General features: G+C 41.5%; 1 protein-coding gene across 12 annotated transcripts in view; it reads left to right on the top strand.

The window, feature by feature from the left end:
* magi2a (membrane associated guanylate kinase, WW and PDZ domain containing 2a) overlaps positions 1-24,576 on the top strand; it is a 199,777-nt gene that overhangs the window by 43,363 nt on the left and 131,838 nt on the right. For 11 of the 12 annotated variants that reach the window (XM_034864003.1, XM_034864006.1, XM_034864005.1 and 8 more), the window contains exon 2: positions 17,334-17,450. In XM_034864003.1, the coding sequence (XP_034719894.1) occupies positions 17,334-17,450 (117 nt within the window). Of the gene's footprint in view, positions 1-15,393; positions 15,708-17,333; positions 17,451-24,576 lie in introns of those variants that run through there. The other variant, XM_034864011.1, reaches the window with a different exon arrangement.

Genomic DNA, 24,576 nt, shown 5'->3' with positions numbered 1-24,576 from the left:
CAAATCGGTTACTCAGTTTGTAACATTCAGTCAATCTAAAGACTTACTTCCTCACCCTCCTTTTGTCATTAGACATTCTGTTAATTTCTGTCATTAATACATTCTTCTAAGTTTTAGCTTTTTAACGCACATTCTTTTATTTCTTCATATTGCTTCATATTTTTATTTTTTCTCATAAACCGTGGACTTAACTATAAAGACCATCACCATTTTCTTTGTGCCAGGCTGTAAACCTGTTTGTTTCTGCTGTAAAGTTGAACATTTTAACATGGCGGTCTATGGGGACTGACTCCATTTTGGAGCCAGCCTCAAGTGGCCTCTTGATAAACTGTTATAAGCACTTCCGCATAGGCTTCATTTTTCAGCACAGGAGGTGGCCGCTTGATTTTTTTTCTCCTTTCTTTTCTTTCAAAATATAAAACCTGACTTACGGCACTTTGTGTATTACTCCAATTATGTGTGAGGAAAGAAAATCCTGCAGGTCAAACAGAGTGTAGTTTTGATAATCAGCTGGACACGTTTCACCCAACAGAGTTGTCATCGCCTCAAATTAGTTTTTGTCTACTGTGACATGTGGAGCAGTTGATTCATCATATGCTTACTTGATCTTCTCCATGTGTTTGCTGTACTGCTAAAGCATTAATTTAGCCTTCACCATGCCTCCGCTGCTGGGGTGCATCTCACTGTTTTAAAAACCACTAGGTTATATTGTTCAGAATCAAATGAGCTTGAGAACATGGACGACATCCAAGGCTCAAACCCCAGAGCTTTGAAAGCAGCCCTATAGAGAGGCCCTTTCTCCTCTGCTCTTGATCTCATAAAAGCCTTTATGCCGAATGCTGTTTGTCCAAAAATGCACTCTCCCTCAAGAACAAAATCAAGCACTTTAGGGAGCCCTGACAGTAAATGGCCGGTATGGATCAGTGTTGGAAAAACACAGTGTTTCTCTTTTCATCAGCTACTCTTCTGTAGCGCTTCAAACGGAGGTAATTTCTTCTGTGCCAGCCCTTCAGTAGAACTGAAATCGGCCTTAAGTTTATGGGATGAAAACTTCTCTCGCTTTTCTATTACCTACACCGACACACTTCGTGGTGTTCAGTCTTCCGTCGGTACCTCCAGACGAGTGTGTGGCGCTGACCGCTGCTGAGATTGTAATTAACCTCTTCTCACATGCAGGAAAATCGATGCAATGCTTTGCGCAGCCATTACTGGCAAAATAGACTGTGCAACACTGGCCTGTTTAAATGTTGATTTTCTTTAGTCGCTCTTGCTCCGTTTGAGGGCTTTACAGGTAATCGTTTCCCCTCTGAATTTCAAAGCCTCAACCGATCAAGTGGTTGGTGTTTGCTTGGGTCAGTTCTTTTTAGCAAATCCTCAGACTTGTGTTCGAAAGCCAAAGTCTGAATGTCTATACAACACTAAGTACCTTTCTACTCAATTGTTTGCTGCCCCGTCCACCGACTCTCAGTGGCTGAGAGACATTATGTCCGGTCTAAATCTTGTAAAGATCTGCTACTCAGTTTGTAACTCAAACAAACCTTGAAAAAAAAACACTGTTGAGTCAAGCTAAAGACTTATTTCCTCACTCTCATTATGTCTTTGGTCATTCTGTTGACTTCTGTCTGTAATACAGTCCGTATAAGTTTCTTAACCCCCAATCTTTAATCTATTTATTTATTCATATTTTTTCTGAAGACTGTATTAAATATGTATGTTGTCATGAAGGGTGAACTTAGCTAAAAAGACATCACCGTTTTTTTTTTTTTTACCAGGCTGTAAACCTGTTTGTTTCTGCTTTTAAGTTGGGCATTTTAACATAACATAACTGTTGAACATAACTCACTTGTTTGTTGCATATTTTGATATGGCACTGCCTGATATGCTCTTAAAAAACAAACAAGGCAAGCCAAATCAACACGATTATGAAACACCTGCTTTCCTCTTTTTTTATCAGGATATTGCTGCGTCTATCTGCATTCCTCTGCTCTGACCGAGTGGCCCAAAAAATGCCAATTGGCATTAATGTAAATAACATGAATGTCCATTGGGAAGCAGCAGTGATATGCAGGATTTACGGATATGACAGAGCAGTTGTCTGTCTGCTGGGTCAACAACAACCATGTAACAAGGAACTCTAAGTAAAGCCAAAAGGGGATGTGATTGTTCCTTAATTATGCTAATTATGTAAATAATGTATAATAACATTCCTTTAACTATGTAAATACCGTACGTATCCACACTCCTTATATTTCTTTATTTATATTTCTACTCTGATATTTATACTATTTGTGCAACTGCAACACAGAGTTTCTTTTCGGGGATCAATAAAGTATTTCTGATTCTGATTGATTGGTTGCGGAAGGAAACTTGAATAAAAACTTTGCAATTTCCAGTCTGTGAGAGAAGATAATTAGCAGTAAGTCTGCTCTCCTTTTTGGACTGAGGGCATAGTTGGACCAGGGCTTTGAGTTATGTACTGGAGCCCTTTTTGCAGCCTTTAATCTGTGCCAGCACCATTGCTTTGAGTCTGGTGCAGACAGCCATGGGCAGCCTGTGATTCGGATGTTTCCGGGGGGGAGTGACATGGGAGAATCTGCGATGGTTGACCGGTTGTACTGTAGTGGCTGAGCTGAGAGAGCTGACCTGGAAGAGCTTGTAGCTGCTTTACTCAAATGGGTACATGCAGTAAAGTCTGATCAGAGTCCAAGGGGACACTAGTACGGATGGGTATCGTTCAAAACTCTTTTCAATGGTACCAATACCATTACCGTGACATTGATACCGGTTCCGAAATGATAATTTTTTCGTTACCAGTTTTATAAAACAAAACATTACGGCTCATATTTTTGTATTTATTTTGCAGCTCCTACTACGTGAGCCCCGTCTCTTTGAGACAGAGAGTTTTTCCTGCGTGTCTCTGTGACATGTTAGACAACCACTAGACAGCCATTGTTAGAACTTGGTAGAAGCATGCTGCGTGCTTATTGGCTCACTGACTCTGATGACATTTACTCCTTAGGTATTGAAATTGGGTATTGAATGACAAAGCATTTTTCAATACTGGATACTTGAGAGGCATGTCAGTCTGTGCCTAAAAAGTAAAGTAGTAGTCCTAAAAGGTAGTCACACTGGAATCAGTTAGGTTGAAAAAATTCTGTTAAGAATTCATATTTGGATTTATTTGGAGTTGATTCTTGAGTTGTATCTATCTAGCTTTAAGTTTGTGCAGCCACAAAGCATCACTACACAACAAATGGTGAACAACATAGCTTCATTCCCATGCAAATGTGAAGCAGTTGATTTGCATGGTGCATCTTCAAACTATGCAGATGACCTTTTATTTAGAACTATGTCCCAGTTACTGGGTGCTTAATAATGCACTGTAGGCATTCAGGCTTCTGAACACATTTCCCTCCCAAAGCTTCCTCTGCACAGCAAAATGACTGCTTGGTGAGTGGTCCCTGTACAACAGTGGAGAGCTTTAGATGGATTCATGTTGAAGATCCTGTTGAAATCTGACCTGACAAGAGTCCCTCTTGGAGTTTGATTCATCAGATGATCTACACACACCGCAGCTTCTAGTCCACACACTTCACTCCAAACGTGTGTGTACGTGTGTGTGGTTTTCTACTGCTTATGTTGGTGTGTTTGTCTGTGAACTCTCTGGTGCATCTCCGTTCTCTCGCAATTTATTGGTTTATCCATAAAAGGTATTCTGCTAGGGGATGTTAACTTAGAAACAGTTCTCCGCTCTGCTCAGTAAGCTGTGATCTGGAGTCAGGCTGCCAAAAGCAATTGGGCGAAAAGGCCTTTGAAGTGTGCCGTGAATGGCTGTGTGCGCCGGCTATTTTGACAGTGCAGGTTGTGATGAGCAGGCAGTTGTTGAAGCAACAGTAACTCTGTAGGTCACACTGGGCTAGCTTTCCATAGATCTGAGATGTAAGACTGTGTGTGTGTGTGTGTGTGTGTGTGTGTGTGTGTGTGTGTGTGTGTGTGTGTGTGTGTGTGTGTGTGTGTGTGTGTGTGTGTGTGTGTGTGTGTGAGTGAGAAAGAACTAGTAAATCACTTACAAACCTGAGTGTGTGTGTGAAGTGTAAATTACTTGATGGATTACTTTCAGCTCTTGAGATATCAGTGTTTGTGTATGTTTATGTTTAAAATCAGACCAACATCTCTCTGTGCATCTCTGAACATGCCTTCTGCAGTATCCCCTCTTTAAAATTACATTTCAAACAAATATTTAATCGATATTTCCCCTCTGAGCCCCACATCGTCACAGTTCATTAAAACATAATTGAAAAGGAATATTCAACAGCTCACTTTGCACATGCAACACTTTACCCCATTACACTTGCTAAAGAAACATTTACATAGAAGATCATCTCAGTTGTGCTTGCTCTCAGGAAGCAACATGAGTGGCTTACGCGGCAGCGCATCCTTTCCTATAATTCATCTCTGCCTGTGCAAATAAAAATATCAGGGAATATGGGATATGCAAAGTGTTATTCAGCAGCAACATTTTTAATCTTTCTTCCATCAGTTTCTATTGCTAGCGCTGCCAAACTCAGCAGACCGGAGCGTTCCTGGGCTCTGATTGGGTTAGTTCAATTAAATTGGCCCCAGCAAGGTGTAATGAGAGCTGTGCTGTAACAGTAAGCCCGGTGGCGTACATTATGGCTCGGCTATTAGGCTATGGCTATTAGCAACCCATTGATTTAAATAAGCCCTGGTTTCCTTAACGGTGTTGGAGTTGCTCTAACTCAGCCATCACTCAGTTCAGCCAGACTTTTGACATCAATGGTCAAGCTTCATTGAGATGGTAATGTGCTGCACCATAAACAAGGCCATTTGTTTGGTTCTTGTTGAGAAGTCTGCAATGGTTAAAGTGCCAATATTTTGCTCATTTTCAGGTTCATAATTCAGTTTGCCGATGTGCTGCAATAGCAACAATGTTTCTGTGGAATTTCTGTGGAAATTTCTTGTTTTATTTTGAGTATGTAACAGAAGAGGTTTACATGGTTTAATTTTCACCAAACACCAAATTTTTGTTGTACTGCACATTGCTGCAGTTCCTCTTTTCACCCTGTGTGTGTGTGTGTTGAGCTCTCTGTTTTAGCTACAGAGTGAGGCATCTCACCTCTAACCCATCTTTGTTGGGAGTTGCACATGCAGTAGCTACCAGCTAGAAGCTAGTGTTGCTAGCGATTAGCCATCTCGTTTTCAATGGCAGCACACAGTTGCAACACACAAAGGTTCAATCAAATCTACATAAGAAATGATATAGAACTATAAAATCTCACTCAAAACTGCGTTGATGGGTTTTTACATTAGTTTTCCAAGGTTGTATGCATGTGGAAGCACCAGAGACACAACATAATCATGCACATTTTTTTGTTTCATGATAAGGGCAAGTAATTCACAATATTTACTGGGGAAATTGTTTGTGAGATATATCCTCCTTTTTTTCGCCTGTCTAGTTCTGAAAGATAAATTGGCAACCACATGTTTTATTACGTAAGCTTTACATTAGTGAAGGATCCCAGTGTTGTTTGCCTGTCTGGCTTTATATTTTTTATCTCGTTATCATATCCGAGAAAAATAATGTCCAAGCTACAAAAATAATAACTTGTTATAAACCAGAATCATTTGTTATGTGTTTTACAAGCTGTAAAAGGTCAAAGGGTGAGTTGGCCGAACAACTAAACACAATCTTGAGTGGCTGTTGCCCAGTTATGTTCTCTGCATGTCAGTGTCTGTATTATTTATTCTTGGCAAAAAATGGTTTCCACCTAGAAAGAAACACCAGACTGTGTTATGTTTTTATCTTATTTTAAGAAAAGCTAAATTGACTTTTCCTTTAACTAATGCATGAGTTATCCTCATGCAAACTATACGTTTCCACTGCCACATAGACCACCATTTTATATAAAAGCCTTTATATTTTATACATAAATTTAACCACGGTTGCAATATTGGTTCGGCAAATCAGAATTAAATATTCTCCTTAGATTGTCAAGAGCTCTTCTCCTCCCCTCATCTCCTTTATGGATTTTGACATAGCTCAGTCAAGCTAAACAACTCTATCATGGGACATCACTTCTTAATGGATGCAGACTCCGCCATTAAACAAAAGACCAATTAAGAAACAAAATATTGATCTTCGCTGGTCCCTTCCCTTCCAGCCCTGTGCTTCTCTCTCGGGGGAGAAACCTCTAGCCGACCATGTCATCTTCTCTTTGTCTAGTTTATTTCTGTGCCTCTTGTTTTTCTCAGTTCTGTTCTCTCCTCTCCGGTCTTCACCGCACTCACTATCACTTATATTACTAGCTCTAAGTTCACTAACAGCTTTTGTTTTAGCTTGTTTTCTAAAAAAAAAAAAAGATTGCTATATATAAATCGCCGAGTAGCATGCTGTAGTTGTGTGAAACACTGGACGAGAGACTGCATGCAGAGGTTAATCTTACCTTGTGTAACACATTGTCCATAGTTTTTTTCTTTTCTTTAAGCTTAAAGTTATCTTAAACCTTTTGCTGTTTTCTCTGCTTGTCTGTCTACTTTAGATCTAAGTGGTCCCCCTATATCGCATTTGTAGTATCTTTACCAAAATTCAGCTTTGGTGCAGAATTACAGCCACCAGAGCCAGTCCCACAATGAGCTTTTCTTATGATGTGCCATTTCTGTGTCTGTAGCTTTAAAGCCTGTTCAGGAGGAGAGATGGGGCAGGGCGGGGGGGGGGGACAGGTGGAGGGTGGGGGTTTGGCAAGGCTATGCTTGTTTGAAAGCCATGATGTCTCTCTCTTTCTCACGGGCGGGCAAAGTAGAGAAAGATGTTATGTGTTATGTTATGTGACATATGCTTAACCGGGTCATCACCGTGATAGAAGTAATATTGTTGTCAAGGCAATGAAATTGTTGAGCACTGAGTCTGTCCGCTTGGACTTTTTGCCACTCGGTCCACTTTAAATGCTTGAAAGCCTCGGCCTCTCAGTGGTGAAGAAACTGTGAAACTGTCGCAGCGTTGCCAGCGAATGACATGTTTTTAAGGTGACAGTTGGATGGATGCGCGTCATGTTAAGTGAGGGTTAACATTTTCCTCCTGACTGAGCTACTGACACACTGACATTAGCGCGCTGGGTCTGGTTGCACTGTTCCACCAGTCGACCAAGGTGAAGCTACTTCAAACTGTCTTGAACTTCAAAGCTGTTAAACGGGAGCAGCTTCGATGGGCTCATGCTGTGCACACCCCGGGTATTCGGCTTCTCTCTTTTAAAATCATCTTATCTTCATAAACCTTCTCATTCTTCTTTAACGTGCCCTCTTGTTTAGCATCATACCCTCTGCTCTTCTCCTCAGTGCCCAGTCACAACAGAAACTCATTTCTCTTCTCTCATTTCATGATTCTGGTTAGTTTGGATTTTTGGTAAAATACATAGGATGGTGTGGCCCGATTGGCCAGTTGTAGAGCAGGCGCACATGTGTACTGAGGTGCAGAGTTCAAATCTGACCTGTGATGATTTCCTGCATGTCTTCCCCTCCTCTTACCCCTTTCTCTCCTAACTGTCCTGTCAAAAATGAAAGCCCAAAAAATAATCTTAAAAAAAAAAAATAGATAGGATGAGGAAAGCTCTTTTGCAATTGCTTCTGGACCCTTGGGAAATAGGTGTTTTGAAGCTTGTAGGGACTACTCGCAGTGCTAGTTGGTGAGCTAGCCAGCCTGGAACATGCTGGCAAAAGTCTGTCACTGTTGTTATCTTGTTGTCCCTAAACAAGCCAGCTAGCTTGGTCTCCTTGAACCTATATCCTAGCCTACTGTGTCTGACGCCCATTGTATTTGACGAGCAGCCAGCTAGTTGTATGTGACGGCAGGAATTTCATCTGTTTTAATAATCTAAACCCATTCCCATTGGCTGTATGGGAAAACGAAGCCCTTTGAGATGCTCCCTGAAATTGCTGACACAACAATAAATTAAGGATTATTCTCTTTCTGCAAATATAGAAACGTGGAAAAAGGTGAAAATGGAGAAAGAAAAGCCTGAAATAGGAGGATGTAAAAGAGTATAGCAAAAAGGACTAAAATGGAGGCTGTAGAATCAGTTAAATATCATTGCACAGCTGTATTCAAACATTGACTGGAGTTTAATTTTATTTGATGCATGATTGGCTGGCGATGCGGCAGCAGAAAGTGAGGCAGTTACAGTAAAAGCTTGGGAAGGTGGCGTGATCCGGTTTTAAGGTTTTAAGGGGCAGATCCAGGAATCAAGACAACAGTTAGTTAATGGGGACAAAATGTAAGACAAAACTCATCATAGTGAATTAGCCAATTATCTAAAGAACTGAAACTGTAACTAAAGAGGTGTTAATTTCCCCATGTTATTTTTCACTCACATGTTATCATCTTCATTTCCTGGTTAGGGTGTTTCATTTATTTTTTTTAACAGGTAATTTGGCTAATTTCTTTAGTTATAGTTGTGAGAAGCCAACTTGCCAACAGTAGTGTAGTGTTGAACAGTGCAGTAGGATCTTGTATATTTAGCAGAATATTCCCATAAAGGTCGGTAGAAACTTTATACACTTTGCCCTGTAAATCACACGAGTACCCATATGAATGCAATTCAGGAAGAAATGCTATAGAATAGACCCCTTGGAATATAATGTACCTATTTTTGTACGTAAAAGTTATCAGCTTTTACAGTACAAAATGGCTGCAAGCCACAGGGATTTTGGAGTTTCCCATATTCAGTTTAATAGAGGAATTTAAATCTGCAAAGGTAAAGTCAGGATAAATAGGGAAACCCAAGGGAAGCAGTTTAAGAGTCAAAGGTAGCACTTACACATAAAGTTATGTCGACAACAGTGGGGGACAGAAAAATGGCTGTAGAGGAGACTCAGACAAGAATAGGCAGCGACGTGTGCAAAGACCGTCTCTGAGCAGCATTCATGTCAGTTGCAACCTTACATTCACTTTCCCCAAAAGCTTGCCCCATGTGTACTTTTTGTTCAGGCATAGCTTCTCTTCGAGCTGTAAAACAAGCTCGGTATTCCTGGAGACGTAAGCGGGTGCTGAAGTACTTCAGTGTTTTAGCGTTAGTGTGTTAGTGTTTGGCTAAATCTGCCACTAAGGTCGGTGTTGGCATCCAAATTTAGCTCTCTGCTTGGTCAGAGGTAGGATTCAGAGGTTTAAATGTAGGTCCCGACAGAGACAGAGAGTGTGTCCCCTGTTACCTGATGGTTCAGTTGATTTATAATGGCACTGCCCGATGTCCTCTGTAGAGGCCAATTTCACGGCGTGTATTGATATATACCATGCAGTGCAGACTGAAACACAGAGAACTATATCAATCTTAAATATAGATTCCTATGGGCCATTTCACACACATGTACAGCAAATACAGGCGTATGTGGTGAAATCCCAATCTAGTATTAGGATTACTACTCAGTGTTACTGTCTTTCCTACCACATGCCAGATTTAGTTGTGGGCTTTTGCTCATTAACCCCTCAGTAGGTGGATTGTAATTTTTGGTCCAGTTTTATGGTTGAATTCAAATCACAGCTGGTGCTCGCCCAACAGCGTACATGCATACAGGTTGGTTTGCTCAGTGGAGGTAGACCACCTTGTGTGATCATGTGCTTTTATGCAAACTGCTGGTTCAAATAAAGTTCAGCCAACTTTTTGGATCCCCAGCGTTACACTAGCAATACACCAAATACAGATGTCGGGACATTAGACTTCATGACTGTGTCCTTATTGTCCAAACCATCCACATGTTCAGCTGTTTCAGATCAGCATACAGAAAAAACAAGATGTGATGCAAATAACCTCAAAAAAAGTTTGATTGGATTTCCATTCCAAATAGCAAATCCGGACACAGATCACATATTGATGGCTATAAATGGAGCCATATGTGTTTGAATGCTAGGCAGGTTCAGAAGTGTGAGGTAACTGTCTGCTTTCCCAAGCTGTTCCCTATCAATCTACTGCTTAGAGTGGCCACTGAAAGCCACACAGGGACATGAAAAGGACATATTCCATTTCCTGCTCCAGCAGCCCTCTCTGTGTCCCGTTCCCAGGCTTAAGTGGACCAGGCCTCCCCACCAGGAGACAGATTCTGCACATCAGAAACACACATTCAGGCAGCTGGTGGGCTGAGTGAATTTCCATGGCAATGGGGTGAACTGGGGGATGGTCAGCATAAAGCAACAGAAGGGAGGTAGGCTACGTAATCACCTGTGGGACATGGAGGACTGGAGACAATAATTGTTATTGTAAATTCTCAACAGGCAAATTATGTATTTTTCTTTTATGTGTAAAGATTTCACGGCACAACTAGAAACGTGCTGCAGTCCAAGGATTTTTGAAAAAACAGGTGTATACATACTAGGACTGGAGGATATAGAGAAAATTAATTATCACAACATTCTTGACCAAATCCCTCAATCGATAATATTGCGACAATTGTATGGTTGACTATTGGTGCTTTAACAAAATGTAATTTACACAATGATATTTTTAATAAATATATTCTCAAAAAATGATTTAATGACTTTGTGGGTAAAGGTAAATAATAGAACAGCTAGAACAGTCTGGTAAGTTTATAAAATGACACTTTACTGTAATGCAGCCTGTAAACCCAGGTAAAGTCAACACTTACCATATTACTTACATATTGATACAATATATACAAAATCTAAGACGATATCTAGTCTCATATCATGATATTGATACAGCATCGATGTATTGCCCAGCCCTAATACATTCTGTATGCTTTCAACTCCTTTAAATTAAACAACAAAATACTTAGTTGTCCATGGCCTGTGGAGAAATGTGTGTTTTCTGATCTGAAGTTGTTCAGCAAAGATAACGTAAATGTAATTTGTAGTTAAATAGCTTTAACACTGGTATTGTCTTTAAACAAAACATGTTTCATCTGTTGAAACTTGAACTACTTAAATATAACCTTTTAATTTGTCTTGCCTAAACTGTTAGCAAAAGAAAAGCCAAGTGTCCCCACATGCTATTGTCACACAAACCGAGGTGTTCTTTGTGGTGAAAGTTCTGAAATTCATAAACCCCAAATGGCTTTCGGATGGGTTTACATGCACCACACAAACACACACACACACAGTTGGCATAGTACATGTTCATTAAAGACTAATCAACAGAGCGCTGTGTGTGTGTGTGTGTGTGTGTGTGTGTGTGTGTGTGTGTGTGTGTGTGTGTGTGTGTGTGTGTGTGTGTGTGTGTGTGTGTGTGTGTGTGTGTGTGTGTGTGTGTGTGTGTGTGTGTGTGTGTGTGTGACACTGGCAAGGTTTTAAGCCCATTTTGATCTTTTAATTAGTGTGATTATCCAAACAGCTTTTTGCTGGCGCTCTCTGACTTAAATGCACACATGCGCACAGCAGTGAGAATGCTACTGTTCATATGTGACTGCCACCGGGTGCCCTCTGGGACGGGTGGGATAAATATTGTCAACGCGGCTCTGAAGACGGCGCTCCCAGCTCTGACTTACTGCCAGCACACACTGCATGCTGTGCAAAAAATTGATAGAGGAGAAAGTTTTCAGACCTCAGCAGGAGACTTTGAAGACTTGACTGTCATGATGTTGCTGAAGTCTTTGTTTAATACTTTTAGTGTGCTTTACAAGCGTGTCTGTTTGGCATTTATGTCCATCATGATGACCTTGGGGGCTTGTTTTGAGTCAGTTTTTCAACTCAGAATCCAACGCAACTAAATCCATGCAAGCACAGAAAGCTCAAAAGTCTATTTAATACATTATTCAGTGATTGATTTTTTTTTTTTAATTCAAGAACAATGGATGTTTATATTTCTGATTTGGCCTAATAATTTGACTCTGTTAAAGCTTTGGTGCGTAACCTTTTTACAATAATGAACATCCATTACATTCAAGCCGTTGCCAAATGAGTTGCTACAAAGCTAATTAAGACTCAGCTCCACAAAACTCTCTCTGTATTTCTCAGCATGACTGTGTTTAGAAATTGGTGTCCAGCGAAGATAATGACCTCTTCTGAAGAGTCCATCATGTTTTTTTTAATCTTCCATGTCCTCCTTGGCTAGTAGCAACTGCATGGGGGGAAGGGTGGGGGTGAAGAGCATTCACGGAAGGCTTGTGTCATGTGGAGGAATTGTTGTCATTCTTTAGAATTCCTCATGGGGAAGACAGACAGAAGCTACACACTCTAGCTTTAATGTACATATATTCATCCAAAAGTTAGTAAGTTAGTCCTCATTCCTCCACATACTGAAAAGAGCAACATTATCACTATTGACGTCACATTTTAGTCTCAGTAGAAATAGCAGCACCCGGGTTGTTGCAGTAACTTTAGTATTTGTGGCAGTGGCAGCAGCAGTAGTGTTTGCAAGCAAACGTCAATAAATCATGCATAATTCACCACACATGCAAACTAAATTCACACTGATAAAATCAAATTAATAGACAGAACATGGGCCATGTGCTAAGAGCTGCCATCTCTTTAAGTGAGCGCTGCTCCATCTCAGCTCTCGACTCTAAGCTCCACCAGTTTGTGCCAGAGTAGGAGGCTGTAAACCACCTCTATACCCCAGAGGAACCAGCTGCTCTCTTGTTTTTTGGACTCTCCACAGGCTGTTCTTTCTCTCCCGGCCTCCCAGGTGAATTATAAGCCACCTGCTGAGAATATATGTTGGATTTCTTCCTCTACATAGGATCAATGATTGTCATCCACCCATCTGTTTAGGAAACAGTTATAATGACTGCGCGTGGTAGACCCCAACCGATAAAGGTCTTTTAAGGGCGATACCGATACAAATATTTGGTTATTTAAAAATCCGATATTAATATCTATCGGCTGATCTATATATATTTTTTAATCCAGTAACAAAACATTAACAGATTTCCCTAACATTAGTTATTTGTAGTTATTTATAATTTCTTACTAAAATAATATGGTAAGAATTTGTTTTATTGTCACAACAGAACAGAGGAATATCAAAATATATCAAATTTCTGATATATAAAATGTATGGAAATACAAACTTGAGATAGGAAACTTAAATTCATTTGTACAAAAACACAATTATACACAAAAATCAGTGTTGCCAACAGGGACGTTGTAGAGCGCCCCGTGGTGGACACACTATGCAACAACAATGCTTATAACATGGTTGACCGTCCGTTTACAGGTTTAAGGTGCCACTTGCTAATCAGATCAGACTCCTACTCATATTTACTCCGATGGCGCAGCATCGGGGGAAACTCGGAGTTCAGTGTCTCGCCCAAGGACACTTCGACATGGGACTGCAGGGCCAGGGATCAAACCACCAACCTTCCGATTGGCAGGCGACCACTCTACCACTCACACATGACACATGTTTAGACATTGACAGACAGTACACACAGCATACAACAGTTATGCTGTTATAAAAGGCAGGGAGAATGGTGTGAAAATAGTGTTCTGTCATGTGCAATTGTATGAATGTTCTATATTAGTATAAAAGTGTTTTTTTCATTGTCAAATTAAATTGACATAATATGGTAAAGTATAATAATAACCTATAACAGTAAGGACAGGGCATTGTCCAGTGGTGAGCGGCGAGGGCCGACCCAAATCCACGCTGCAGGGTAGCTCCACAACCAATATCTGTTTATTTATTGCAAGTAAAATCGTTATTATGATATTCAACGTTATTGCATACCACATATTTTTCTCCTCTTGTGCAGCGCTGGTCCACACTTTTTTTTTCTTCATGTTCTGCTGATTGGCTAATACACCAGCGAGTAGATTTTCTTTGCTCTGTCAATCCACAGCCTCTACAGTCTAGCTCCAACCTCTCCCCCGCACGCTCCCTCTATCATTCACCTTTTCCCCATCGGCAGCGTCACATATCAGTGATGTCATGATAGCGGCGCTGTCAGAGCTGTAAGGACTGATGAGGAACAGCCTCGAGAGGGAAACGTCTGTTTAAACGACCTCCTTCACCCTCATGCACCTCACTGACTCCAGACCAGTGAAGCTGCTGCTACCATTGAGCTTTCTTGCGCACACATACACACACACACACGCACACGCACACACACAGCCTCTATTTTTGGATAAATGGCCAAATACTGTGTCATATTGAGTGAAAGCTGCAGTCACCAGCGTGCGTGTGTGCGTGTGTGTGTATGTGTGTGTATGTGTTCTAACTGCTCCTCTGGGCCAGAGAAAGGAAGCTCATTCTGACATACTTAAGCTCAGCTCCTCTGAAGGTTGAAGTTGACTGAATCTGAATTATTTGGGACCAATAACTTAACAAAGAGTGCTCTCTGATGCTAGAAGATGCTACGAAGATTTAGAAATGACACATGAAGTTTAATATGGACAGATTTTTGACGAGGAAAAGACGAAACACTGCCAATGCTGGTCGATCAAACATTCAAGTTAAATCCAAACTTTGAAGGAGCCTGTCTGCTCTCAAGTTTGCGGTCAGTATAGCAGGAAAGTATTGTGTCTTTGTGTCTAAAAAACTCAGTGTGCAAAGGTTTAACTTGTATTTTTATTTACACGACAGAAACCTGCATATGTGATGCGTGTTATGTTCTTGATAATGGGATTTCAACAAAATCCCACTTTGCCCCATATTTTGATAATAAATGAAATGTCCCCCATTTGGGCTGTGGATGGGTTTAGAAGGCTTAAATGTTTTTACACTGTCCTTAAAACAAATTTGGAAGCCTCTGGTTTGAGTCACTTATCAAGCAAAAATGACAAACATTTGCTTGTTCCAGCTTCTCCAGCGTGTGAATTAGCTGCGTTGGTCTGTAAATGAGAATGAAAATAATGGTCTGCTGCAGCCCTACTGGACATTAAACATCTCAAAGGACGCATCTTATTTATATATAGATGTCAAAGTATGTATTAATCAAGCTGTATTTGTGGGCTTGCAAAAGTGTGTACAAGCACATAAATATATCATCACAAAATTGAAATGGGGAAGTGGAGAGGGGATATAAAGGGAAAGAATGTATGACAAGAGTGGATGGAATTTCCAAAACAGAAGAGTCACCAGAAACCAGTGATTCCTAATTGCAAATTAACAACGGGCAAATTTGTGGGAATTCTGTTCTGCTGAAATAAGGCAGCCGTGTGTTTGGCTGAGACATAAAGTGGAGGAAGGTCATATCCAGGCCATGTGGATGCTATAAGCTGGGGGGACGTGTGATGTGTCAGGGTGGCATTTATAAAACAGATGTAGTGCCCCGTGCTGCAGATGGGGGGCATTGTAGAACCTGAGAATCTGGAGGGATCCAAGAGAGAAAAAAAAAGGGATCTCGGTGAGATTGGTCCCCATCGCCGGAGCCGCGTTTCAGCGGTCTCTCTCCCTCACTTGCAGCAACACACACTTCTCCCCTTACTCTCCTCTTTCCCGCTCTCTCTCACACACTCTCTCTTTGCCTCGGTGTCTCTCAGTCACACATTCTCCCGCACTCTCCTGTTTCGTCTCTCTGCCGTGGAGTGCAGAGAGAGGGGATTTGTTTCCCGGGCTGACTGGCAGTGGCTAGATTGGGGCAAACGGAGACAGAGTTGGGGACCTGAGGGACAGGACAGTACACTCCAGCGTGAAAGATCCAGCAAGCAAGATTTCCTTCAGCAGAGATTATTTGCATCACAAAACCTGTGGAAAGAGGACTCGGACACTATACTGGCTGCACAACCGCTGTCTGCACAAAAGGTGCCATTTAGAGTGTGTGTGTGTGTGTGTGTGTGTGTGTGTGTGTGTGTGTGTGTGTGTGTGTGTGTGTGTGTGTGTGTGTGTGTGTGTGTGTGAGAGATTTTGAGTCTGCTCACCTTTTCAGTATGCCGATTCATTGGCTTGGCTTCCTTTCTCATGCAAATGTAGAAATTGGCTGGTTGCGCTGCATCCTCATCTTTGACAGAGACACAGACGGAGACGGTCTCTGTAATTCAGGTTTGCTTGATTGTAATGCAGCGCGCTGTGAATTAGTTCAGCGTTGATGGATTAGTGCTCGTGAGAGTGTGTGTGTGTGTGTGTGTGTGTGTGTTTTTAGTTCACACGACAGAAGAACCATATTGTGCTAAATAATAAATCTCCCCAATATGACAGAAAACTTTGAAACTAGGTTATTTTTTTGATTAATGTGCAACTCATATTTCCTAGAATTTCATCCACCTTCTGTATTATGCATTTGTAATAATGTTTGAATGCATCTGTCTGCACATGTGTTGTTGACATGTATGCTCTCCAGCATATCATGCTTGGACGTCACTGCCTCAGGATCACGGAGGGGGGAAAAAGGGGGGGGGATGCTATGTGGCACAGTGCCAAGTTACTGCTTTAAACAGGATGTTGAAGGTTAGATGAATGTCTTTTTTGGTCTGTGTACCGACTCCGTCTGCCTCTCTGCTTCTTTACTTCCTAGTAGAGGAGAAACAAGAATGACAAGTGTGTTGGTTAAAGCGGCACCATGAGGAATCCCTTAAGTAACGTCAGTTGCACAGCACCCCCTCCTCTCTCATCCGTCCTGTTCTGCCTCCATTTATTGTGTGATTATATGAGACTCTGGCAGAGTAGACAGAGTATTTCTTTGGAAAGGGGGGGGGGGGGGGGGGGGAGACTGGATGCTTATTTAGCTTGCTCCCTCTTTCTTCTCCCCCATGGGATTTGCCCTTGCCTTCCATCTCTCCTACACTCCATCCTTTTATCTTCCGTCCCGCTGAGCCAGCGAGATTTACTGGTTTAAAGTGGAAGTCCAATCACAGTACTGGGACTGCTGGAGGGACAGACTGGGAAAGGAAAGGGTGGGAAGACTCATGTGAGAGTGAGGAGAGGAGAATGGAAGTGAAAACAGCCCCCAGGGGAGTCCGCGGGTGATTTACGGTTCATGTAGACATTTTTCCACACGTTGGGCCACCTCTCCAATTAACACCTGCTCCAATCCATGGCTACACTTGACAGATGCTGAATCGGAGACAGGGCAGAGTGTATTCATTAGTGTTGGCTGTGTTGGTTTGTAGGGATTTGGCAAATTCAAATTGTTTGGTGTGGCTTTCAGTGATTTCTGGGTCATTTGTTGCCGCAGTGTTTTCAGCTTCCTTGCTCTTCAAGTTTTGAAATTGCACAGTAAGAGTGAGTCAAGCTATTTATTTCTGGATAATTTTACTAACGCATCCACCTGTCCCCATTTAGGATCACTGGCTGAGTAGGTTATTCTCTTACCTCAAACCTTTGTGTCACCTCTACAGGAAGACAAAATGACAACCTTACATGTCAGAGTGATGGATTTGATGGGGGATGTCTGTTTCTGATTACTGATTCTTGTCGCTTGTGTTCCTCCAGGGGGCGTGATAGACAAGGACCTGCGCCACTACCTCAACCTGCGCTTTCAGAAAGGCTCGGTGGACCACGAGCTGCAGCAGATCATCCGGGACAACCTCTACCTCCGCACCGTCCCCTGTAAGTTACCATGTCCTCTCACCCTACCTCCCTTCACACCCTTGTCAACTCTACTCGCTCAACACTTAAAAAAAAAGTTTTCCTCTTGAGGCTCCGTCTTGTAAAGGTGTCAAAATCTAGTTTTATTATTATGTACTGATGTAGGTGAAGAGCGCCAGAACATGCAACTAAGTGGACATTTGAGTTGAGATGTTGTTGGTTCCAAAGGACAAAAATGAGCCATCAAACATATACAATCATTTTTGTATCAAATTAATTAAGGGACAATAGTTCTCGCTTCTTATAACATTATAATCCCTTATCCTTCCAGATAATTAAAAAAGTACAGTCTCCATTCACTAAAGTGTGTGCCGCCATTTGCTTTTGTCCCGAAACACCCAACTACCTGTCTCTGGTTGTAAGGGTTGCAAAATTGCGCGAAAATCCAAGGTAGAAATTTTCCATGGGAGTTTATGGGAATTAATGGGAAATAACAGGAGTATAGGCTTTATCCGCTCAGATTGTGCCTACACGGTTATATGCAGATAGAAACTTACATACCATAAGCAGTAATAATCCATTAATTTGCCAAATGAATCCATGCATGCGTCAAATACATACAGTGTGACATGTGCCGTGTGGTAAATTAGCTAGCTTGCAAGTTAACAAATGGGGAAAGGTACTCCTCCAATAGCATGCTCAATCAAGCCACATCCCAGATGGTAAGAACTAGCTAGCACACACTAGGAGACGGTTATAAAAGTTATAAACCGTCTACTAGATACATTCTGCTGGGTACTTGAAATATCTTTAAAAAATACAATTTTTGCAGTAATATAAACTTACAAACAAAAACTTACATGAAAGCATGTATTCCTTTGGCTCAGACAGTGCCAAAGTGTGGAGTGCACAGCATGCAGAGAGTTCATTTCTGTTTAATGGGACGTAAATGGAGATAGAACGCTGGCCGATTGTTTGTACGTGTGATGGAGGTGTGTGCTGCTGAATGCAGTTACAATTCAATGATCGTAACCGTAACATGCCAAAAGACCTAAGTGGTGTTGTGTTTTTGTGAGTATTTTCCTCTTCAATAAGTCTGATTTCTATTTTGAAATTGTGCCAAAATTCACCAAATTCCAAGCTTAACTTCCCTTGGACACTTTATTGAAGTTTACCTGAAATTTCCAACCCATTATGCATGCCTAGTGGTGAATTTTGGTGAAATCAGTTAGCTGCTGGAGTGGTGGTTTAGCTGGATTCAGGCTTCTCTGGATGTTTGATTCTTTAAAATCAAGTGCAGCCCTCTGTCTCCAATTAGGCACATTAACTGGATCACCCAGTTGAGCAGCTGAGTGTTGTGTGTAGACAATCAAAGATAGCATTTGGAAGGCTTTAAGGTATTGATGCTTAGCATTCTCTGCTGTGTGTGTGTGTGTGTGTGTGTGTGTGTGTGTGTGTGTGTGTGTGTGTGTGCGGCCTTTATCAGTCTTATTAAGCCCCCAGTGTGTAGACAAGCTTAGACTTACTGATGTTTAATCCATATTCTTCTGAATCCAATTTGCCATTTTTTGCTGAACATATGCTCATTGCCATTACTCAATAGGCTGTGATATTAAATGGCGTCTATTTGTGTGTGTGTGTGTGTGTGTGTGTGTGTGTAGAAGCTCTTATCTGTGTGTTAGCTCTGCATTAGCCTAGTCGTGCCATTAGGCCCAGCTGTCTGTTGGCTAACTCTCCCCTGAATCCTTAATGGAGGTGCATTCTTCAAGACCAGGAGCACGCAGATTTCACTAGAGACACTTTTTTGTCTCCCTCTCTGAACAGAATACAACAGTAAAATGGGAAAAAAGCTATTTGTTTGCAACAGAAGTGTAATTTTCTCTGATAACCACTCACAGAGCCGCTGCCGGTGAGACACTGGAGATAGAGAAAGAGGTGAGCAGTGAAGAGGGAGAACAAATGGGAGAACAAATAGAGAGAGAGAGAGAGCAAGAGAGATACACAAAAGGGAGTGGGGGGAAGAAGGTATGAGGCATAATAATGGTACACAGACTATGATAACCACATAAGTAAATGGACTGCAGATAAACTGTTGCAGAGAGAAAGAAAGGCAAGGGGAGGTTAACTGATGCATTAATGATGCTTTAACAATGAGCCTCAGTGCTGCTGAGAGGAAGGAAGAGACCGAGTCATGACTGAGCTGGTGTAGCTTTTTAATTTCTGTACTGACGGATGGATCCAAGTTTGGTAAACACAACTGGTAAACATGTACACAGTTTTGTAAACGGGGCAATTTCTTTTTCTTTTTTTTTCTGTCCTGCGTGTGGTTTGCTCCCTTTTTTTTAGGATTTTTTTTGCCCAACCCTGTTTCTACACCTTTCCTTACCCTTCTTCCTTTAATACATGGTGTCCCTGTTTGTTTATGGGACATAATTGTTAAGCACATGCTTAGAACAAATTGGTTTCCGGTACGGATCGGGCAGAAACAGTGCTACCACTTGGACCAGAAAAGGAGATTCAGATCCCAACAGACCATCCTGTATAAATGAAAGGATATAGTTAGTCACATTAAGCAATCTTTAGTACAATGACATACTAATGGTTTGATGGATAGATGGAGTATACTGCTGATGAAATACAAGCAGACTGATGGTTAGGGACACTAACTGATAAACTGTGGAATAGACTGGAGAACTCATATGGTCGTTGAAGACCTTTTCTGTAGGACGTTTTACAGAGATCTCCAGAACGTTTCATGTGCTTCGAACAACAGGAACTATTGGCCCTAGATTAAGTCCATAGGCCAAAGCCAAAGTTCCTGGGCTCCAGATGGCCCTTTCACTGAAGGTAGGACTTTTCACTGACCCAGGAACAAGGCAGAGTTTGTCGCACTGAATATTAAAGCTGGGAAAATATGCTTTTTTTTCCCGATTCATGGGTGCCGATTTGATTTGTATTGCGATTATTCGATAGTGTCAAATTGCGATTTTCTATTCTTTCTTTAATAAAAAACAAAAGTTGAATTATACACTTCTAAAGACAATACAACAAGAGACACTTGCAAAAACTAATTGATTTCTAGGAAGAATGCAAATCACAAGTTTGTCAGTCTGACATTTATTTCATTTGAAAAGAAGTACCTATGTGTTTTCTGCTTTCGCGCTGCTGCAAACTGATATGATGTCGTCGCCGTCAGCTTTGTAGCAACTCATTTGGCAATGGCTTGAATGTATTATTTAAAAAAAGTAATGCACTAAAACGTCAATGGAGATTACTTTTCACTATGTAAGTGAAAAAACGGGTCTATCTCAAAATCAAAAATTGAGAAACAGAGAGATACATGGATGCCTGGGGAGATCTATGATGACTGATAAATCTAATTCAGACTAAGGGGCGACGGAGAAAAGAGAAATAGAAGTGATAGCTCTGAAGATGTTCATCAAAGCAATTTAAACATAACCCTTGAGTGGCGGGATGGAGGTGGACGGGCAGACAGTAGGAGAGTTACCATCACTCTTATCAATCGGGGAGATTTGATGGTGTCAGCCAGGGCAGCTAAGGCTGTGCTAGCTCTTAGACAAATTGCCTGGTTGAAATCCAAGGTCAAAGCGTTAATAGCCTGAGCCCATGTGAAATCAGGCCTATCGTCTGGTAATCCAAATAGATTTGACGGGGTAGCTAGAGAGAAGAGAGGAATAAAGGGTGGGTGGACTAGTCGTGATGACTAAGTGGACTACACCGATCGAGAACAGTGGAGTTATTTACCTAAAATTGAACTGGAAAATATGGCAATTAAATATTAAATATACATATTTTTATAAAGGACTTAAACACACACACGCACACTCTCACACACACACACACACACACACACACACATGCTTATAGGCAATGTGGGTACTTTCATTTGAAGCCTCTGGAGCTGAGCCAACAAATATATGAGAAGAGTTTAAAGTATTTGAACTAAGTTTTGAGCGTTGATTCAGCGCGCATGTATTTAGTGTACACTTAGACTTTCAGAGAACATAACTTGAAGGTTGGGCTGCACATCAACTGAAAGATTAAGAAACACAAGTGCGTCTTATGTTTCCCCCCAAATACTAAATCAAAAATGAATAAGCGCAGTGCCTCTGTTGCAGGGAAATTATGTGGTTTCAAAAATAAGAAGGTCACCAGGATTACGTGACTCATTAGCCCCGTTGTTTCTAGTCTATTCTTTCTGTTTGTCTCTTTCTTGTGTTGTTCTTGGTTGCCTTCCCCTTTCTCTTGCATTCTCTCTCTTCATCCTTCACACAAGCATAAACACATGCTAATATTGTTCTGAGCACTGCCTTAAAACTACAGTATATTGACACTGTGAAGTACCTAGTAAAGAGTAGTGACTATCTTTGACTGTCTAGGAGTAATAGAGCTGATGACAAAGAGGTCAGCTGCAGGTAAAAAAGGTTAAGAGCTACTCTCTCGGTTTCACAGTTCCCCTTTCTCTAACCTCTAAATGGCATGACAACGTACACACTGACAATTGCTGTGTCTGAAACCAGTTCTTTTCTGCTACATAGTGCATATTTGCTTTTTGAAAAATATATGGATTGGACAACGGAACAAAAAATAGTGTCTATTATTTAATGCACTTTTGCAAAAACCTTTGCTAAATCAGTGATACTAAAAGGATCCAGTACTTAACAAGAAAATGTTAATAATCTCTCTCTTGAGGTGCCCTGGTAGCTCACTGTGTTTGAGCGTGCGCCCCATGCACTAAGGCTCAGTCCTTGCCGCATCAGCCTGTGTTTGAGTCTGTCTGCCACCCATCCCCTTTCTCTCTACCCACTGTCTTCATCTGTCCTACCAAATAAGGGCCAAAAGACCCAAAAGTAATCTTTAAAATATTCTCTAGCTTGCAACCCAGAGGGGGGCAACCATTGAGCGATATGACCAAATCTTCTATCCCAATATAGGTGTGTGTGTGTGTGTGTGTGTGTGTGTATATATATATATATATATATATATATATATATATATCACAATTTAGCATGTTTTCTTGTAATTCAATAAATTAAGTCTAAATGAAACGACCACGTGTTAAAGCCTAAGGAAAAGTACCGAGTATTGTCTCATTTTATTTTAGAAATTTAGTGCTAAATTTGAATTAATTGACGGAAATGACTAATCCAGGTACTTTGTCACAATGATGCATGAATCCTGTAAATTGACTACAGTATATTTGCATTAGGCTGTCCTGCTCTTAATTTGCAGACGTTGTCCACAATAGTTTAAAGCCGCCTGACAGATTGGGGTGAGCTACCTCTGAAAATGAACTGAATGGCAATACCGCGGACAAATCTTTGTCGTCTTACGTATGTCTTCCAACCATAATGGCTACCATGAACCCCTCGCAATGATGCCATTGGGAATGCTGGCTCCATCGACAATAGCTTGGCTGACATGTGTGGTGACCGCAGAAGAGGGACACTTAATCAGAACACCCCACTGAACATCCGCTAATGGAGACTTAAAGTTTAATATGGGTGTGATTGGATGTTCCCACATCTGTCTTTAAAGTGTGCGAGTGCGTGTCTATTTTACGGCATTGTTGAATGTTTGAGGTTCTTGTAAGTGCTTACATTTATGCATGTTTTTGTGTGCTTTAGCCTTTACATGCATGCACAAACAACATATGCCTCAAATAGCAGGATGTAGCAATTGAGACTGTGAGTTAATGGGGAGTTCGATGCCCCCAGGGGCATTGAGTTTGTGTTAATGGCAGGGGCAACTGTGCGCATTGCTGATGGTGTTTACTAATGAGCGAGAGACTGCAAGTCCATCTGTCTATCCACAGTTGTTGGTTTGATCATCCTGGAGTCTTGCGGCATAGAAGGAAATATGAATCTGTGTCTGTCTCGCACTTTCTCTCCTGCTGCTCTGGCGCACAGTCCTTATCTTTACTTTCCTCTCTTCATTATCAGTTTTTCTCCCTGCAATTTCTTTTTCTTTGTTGTGCTTTGCATCAGTGTGTGCATTATGTCACAAACAGCAGATGACTGAATGATTAAGTGCATTGATTTTTTTTATTTTGCTCAATTTGGTGCTCGCCAAAAACTCAAAAATACAACCTGTAGGAGCACATTATAAACCTGAATTCTGCCTCATGTTATCTGCCAGGTACCTGTAACTGACCCTTTTCTCTTTCCTTAGTTTGTCACATGCTGTGTAATAGCCTGATATCTGATGGATGACAGTAATAATCAGGATAATAAAAAGACTAACAGCTCCCCAGTGCCCCTTCATTCATTATTTAGCATCTCTTTGAGAAACCTAATAAACGCCAGAGGGGTGAGTCTCACCGAGGAGCCCAGACATAGGGGGGCCTCGCCGCGGACCTCCGAGCCGGGGCCTGTGAATGAGGAGCAGATTGAGGCTAAGGTGACACTGCATTGTAGGTTGTTTTTCTGCGCTGCTGAACGAGAAACAGGAACACCTGGTGTTTCTTTTGCATGTATATTAATTTGTCTCTTTATATTCCTCCTACTGACAAAGGTTAGACAGATCTGACACATACCTTTAGTCAAAAGCTCTCTTTCTCTCATCCCTCCATTTACTCTGTTCTCTTTTATCTCCCCTCACTTACTCATTGAGTCATTGGAGACAGGGTGGGGTTTCCATGGCAACTGTTTCCACTCCCCTTCTGCGTCACCAGGCTCAACTCCTCCTAAACTCTCAGCCCGTTTTCTTCCCTTCCCTTCCATACTGCTACTCCCTATTCCTTTCCCCCTCTTTCTCCATCTGTCTACTTCTTCCCACTTACCACAAATGGGGACTGCAGGTCAGAAAAGTGTAGAAACAGAGGGCAGACACAACATGTGTACTGCTTGTTGGAAATTGGATTTGAACCCAAATCTAATGGAGGAATTCCTCAAACTTGTAAGCTCAACATAAAAAATGATCTATATGATCCCTGACTGTTTCAGAAAGGTATTACTTTGACTAGCAATATCCTGTCTGCCATCACTCATCCCGGCTTTGTGCAAGGAGAATGGAGTTGTCTGTCTGTCTGTCTGTCTGTCTGTCTCCGTGTATCTCTGTGGGCTGGAGGTGAGGGAGGGTGGGAGGGATTGACTGACAAGGCGGGACACAGATGTGGATGTGCCGG

This window comes from Etheostoma cragini, chromosome 23 (assembly GCF_013103735.1).
Source record: "Etheostoma cragini isolate CJK2018 chromosome 23, CSU_Ecrag_1.0, whole genome shotgun sequence".
Taxonomy (NCBI): Eukaryota; Metazoa; Chordata; class Actinopteri; order Perciformes; family Percidae; genus Etheostoma; species Etheostoma cragini.
The sequence above is the reverse complement of the archived record's forward strand: the minus strand, read 5'-3'. Positions and strand labels throughout refer to the sequence as shown.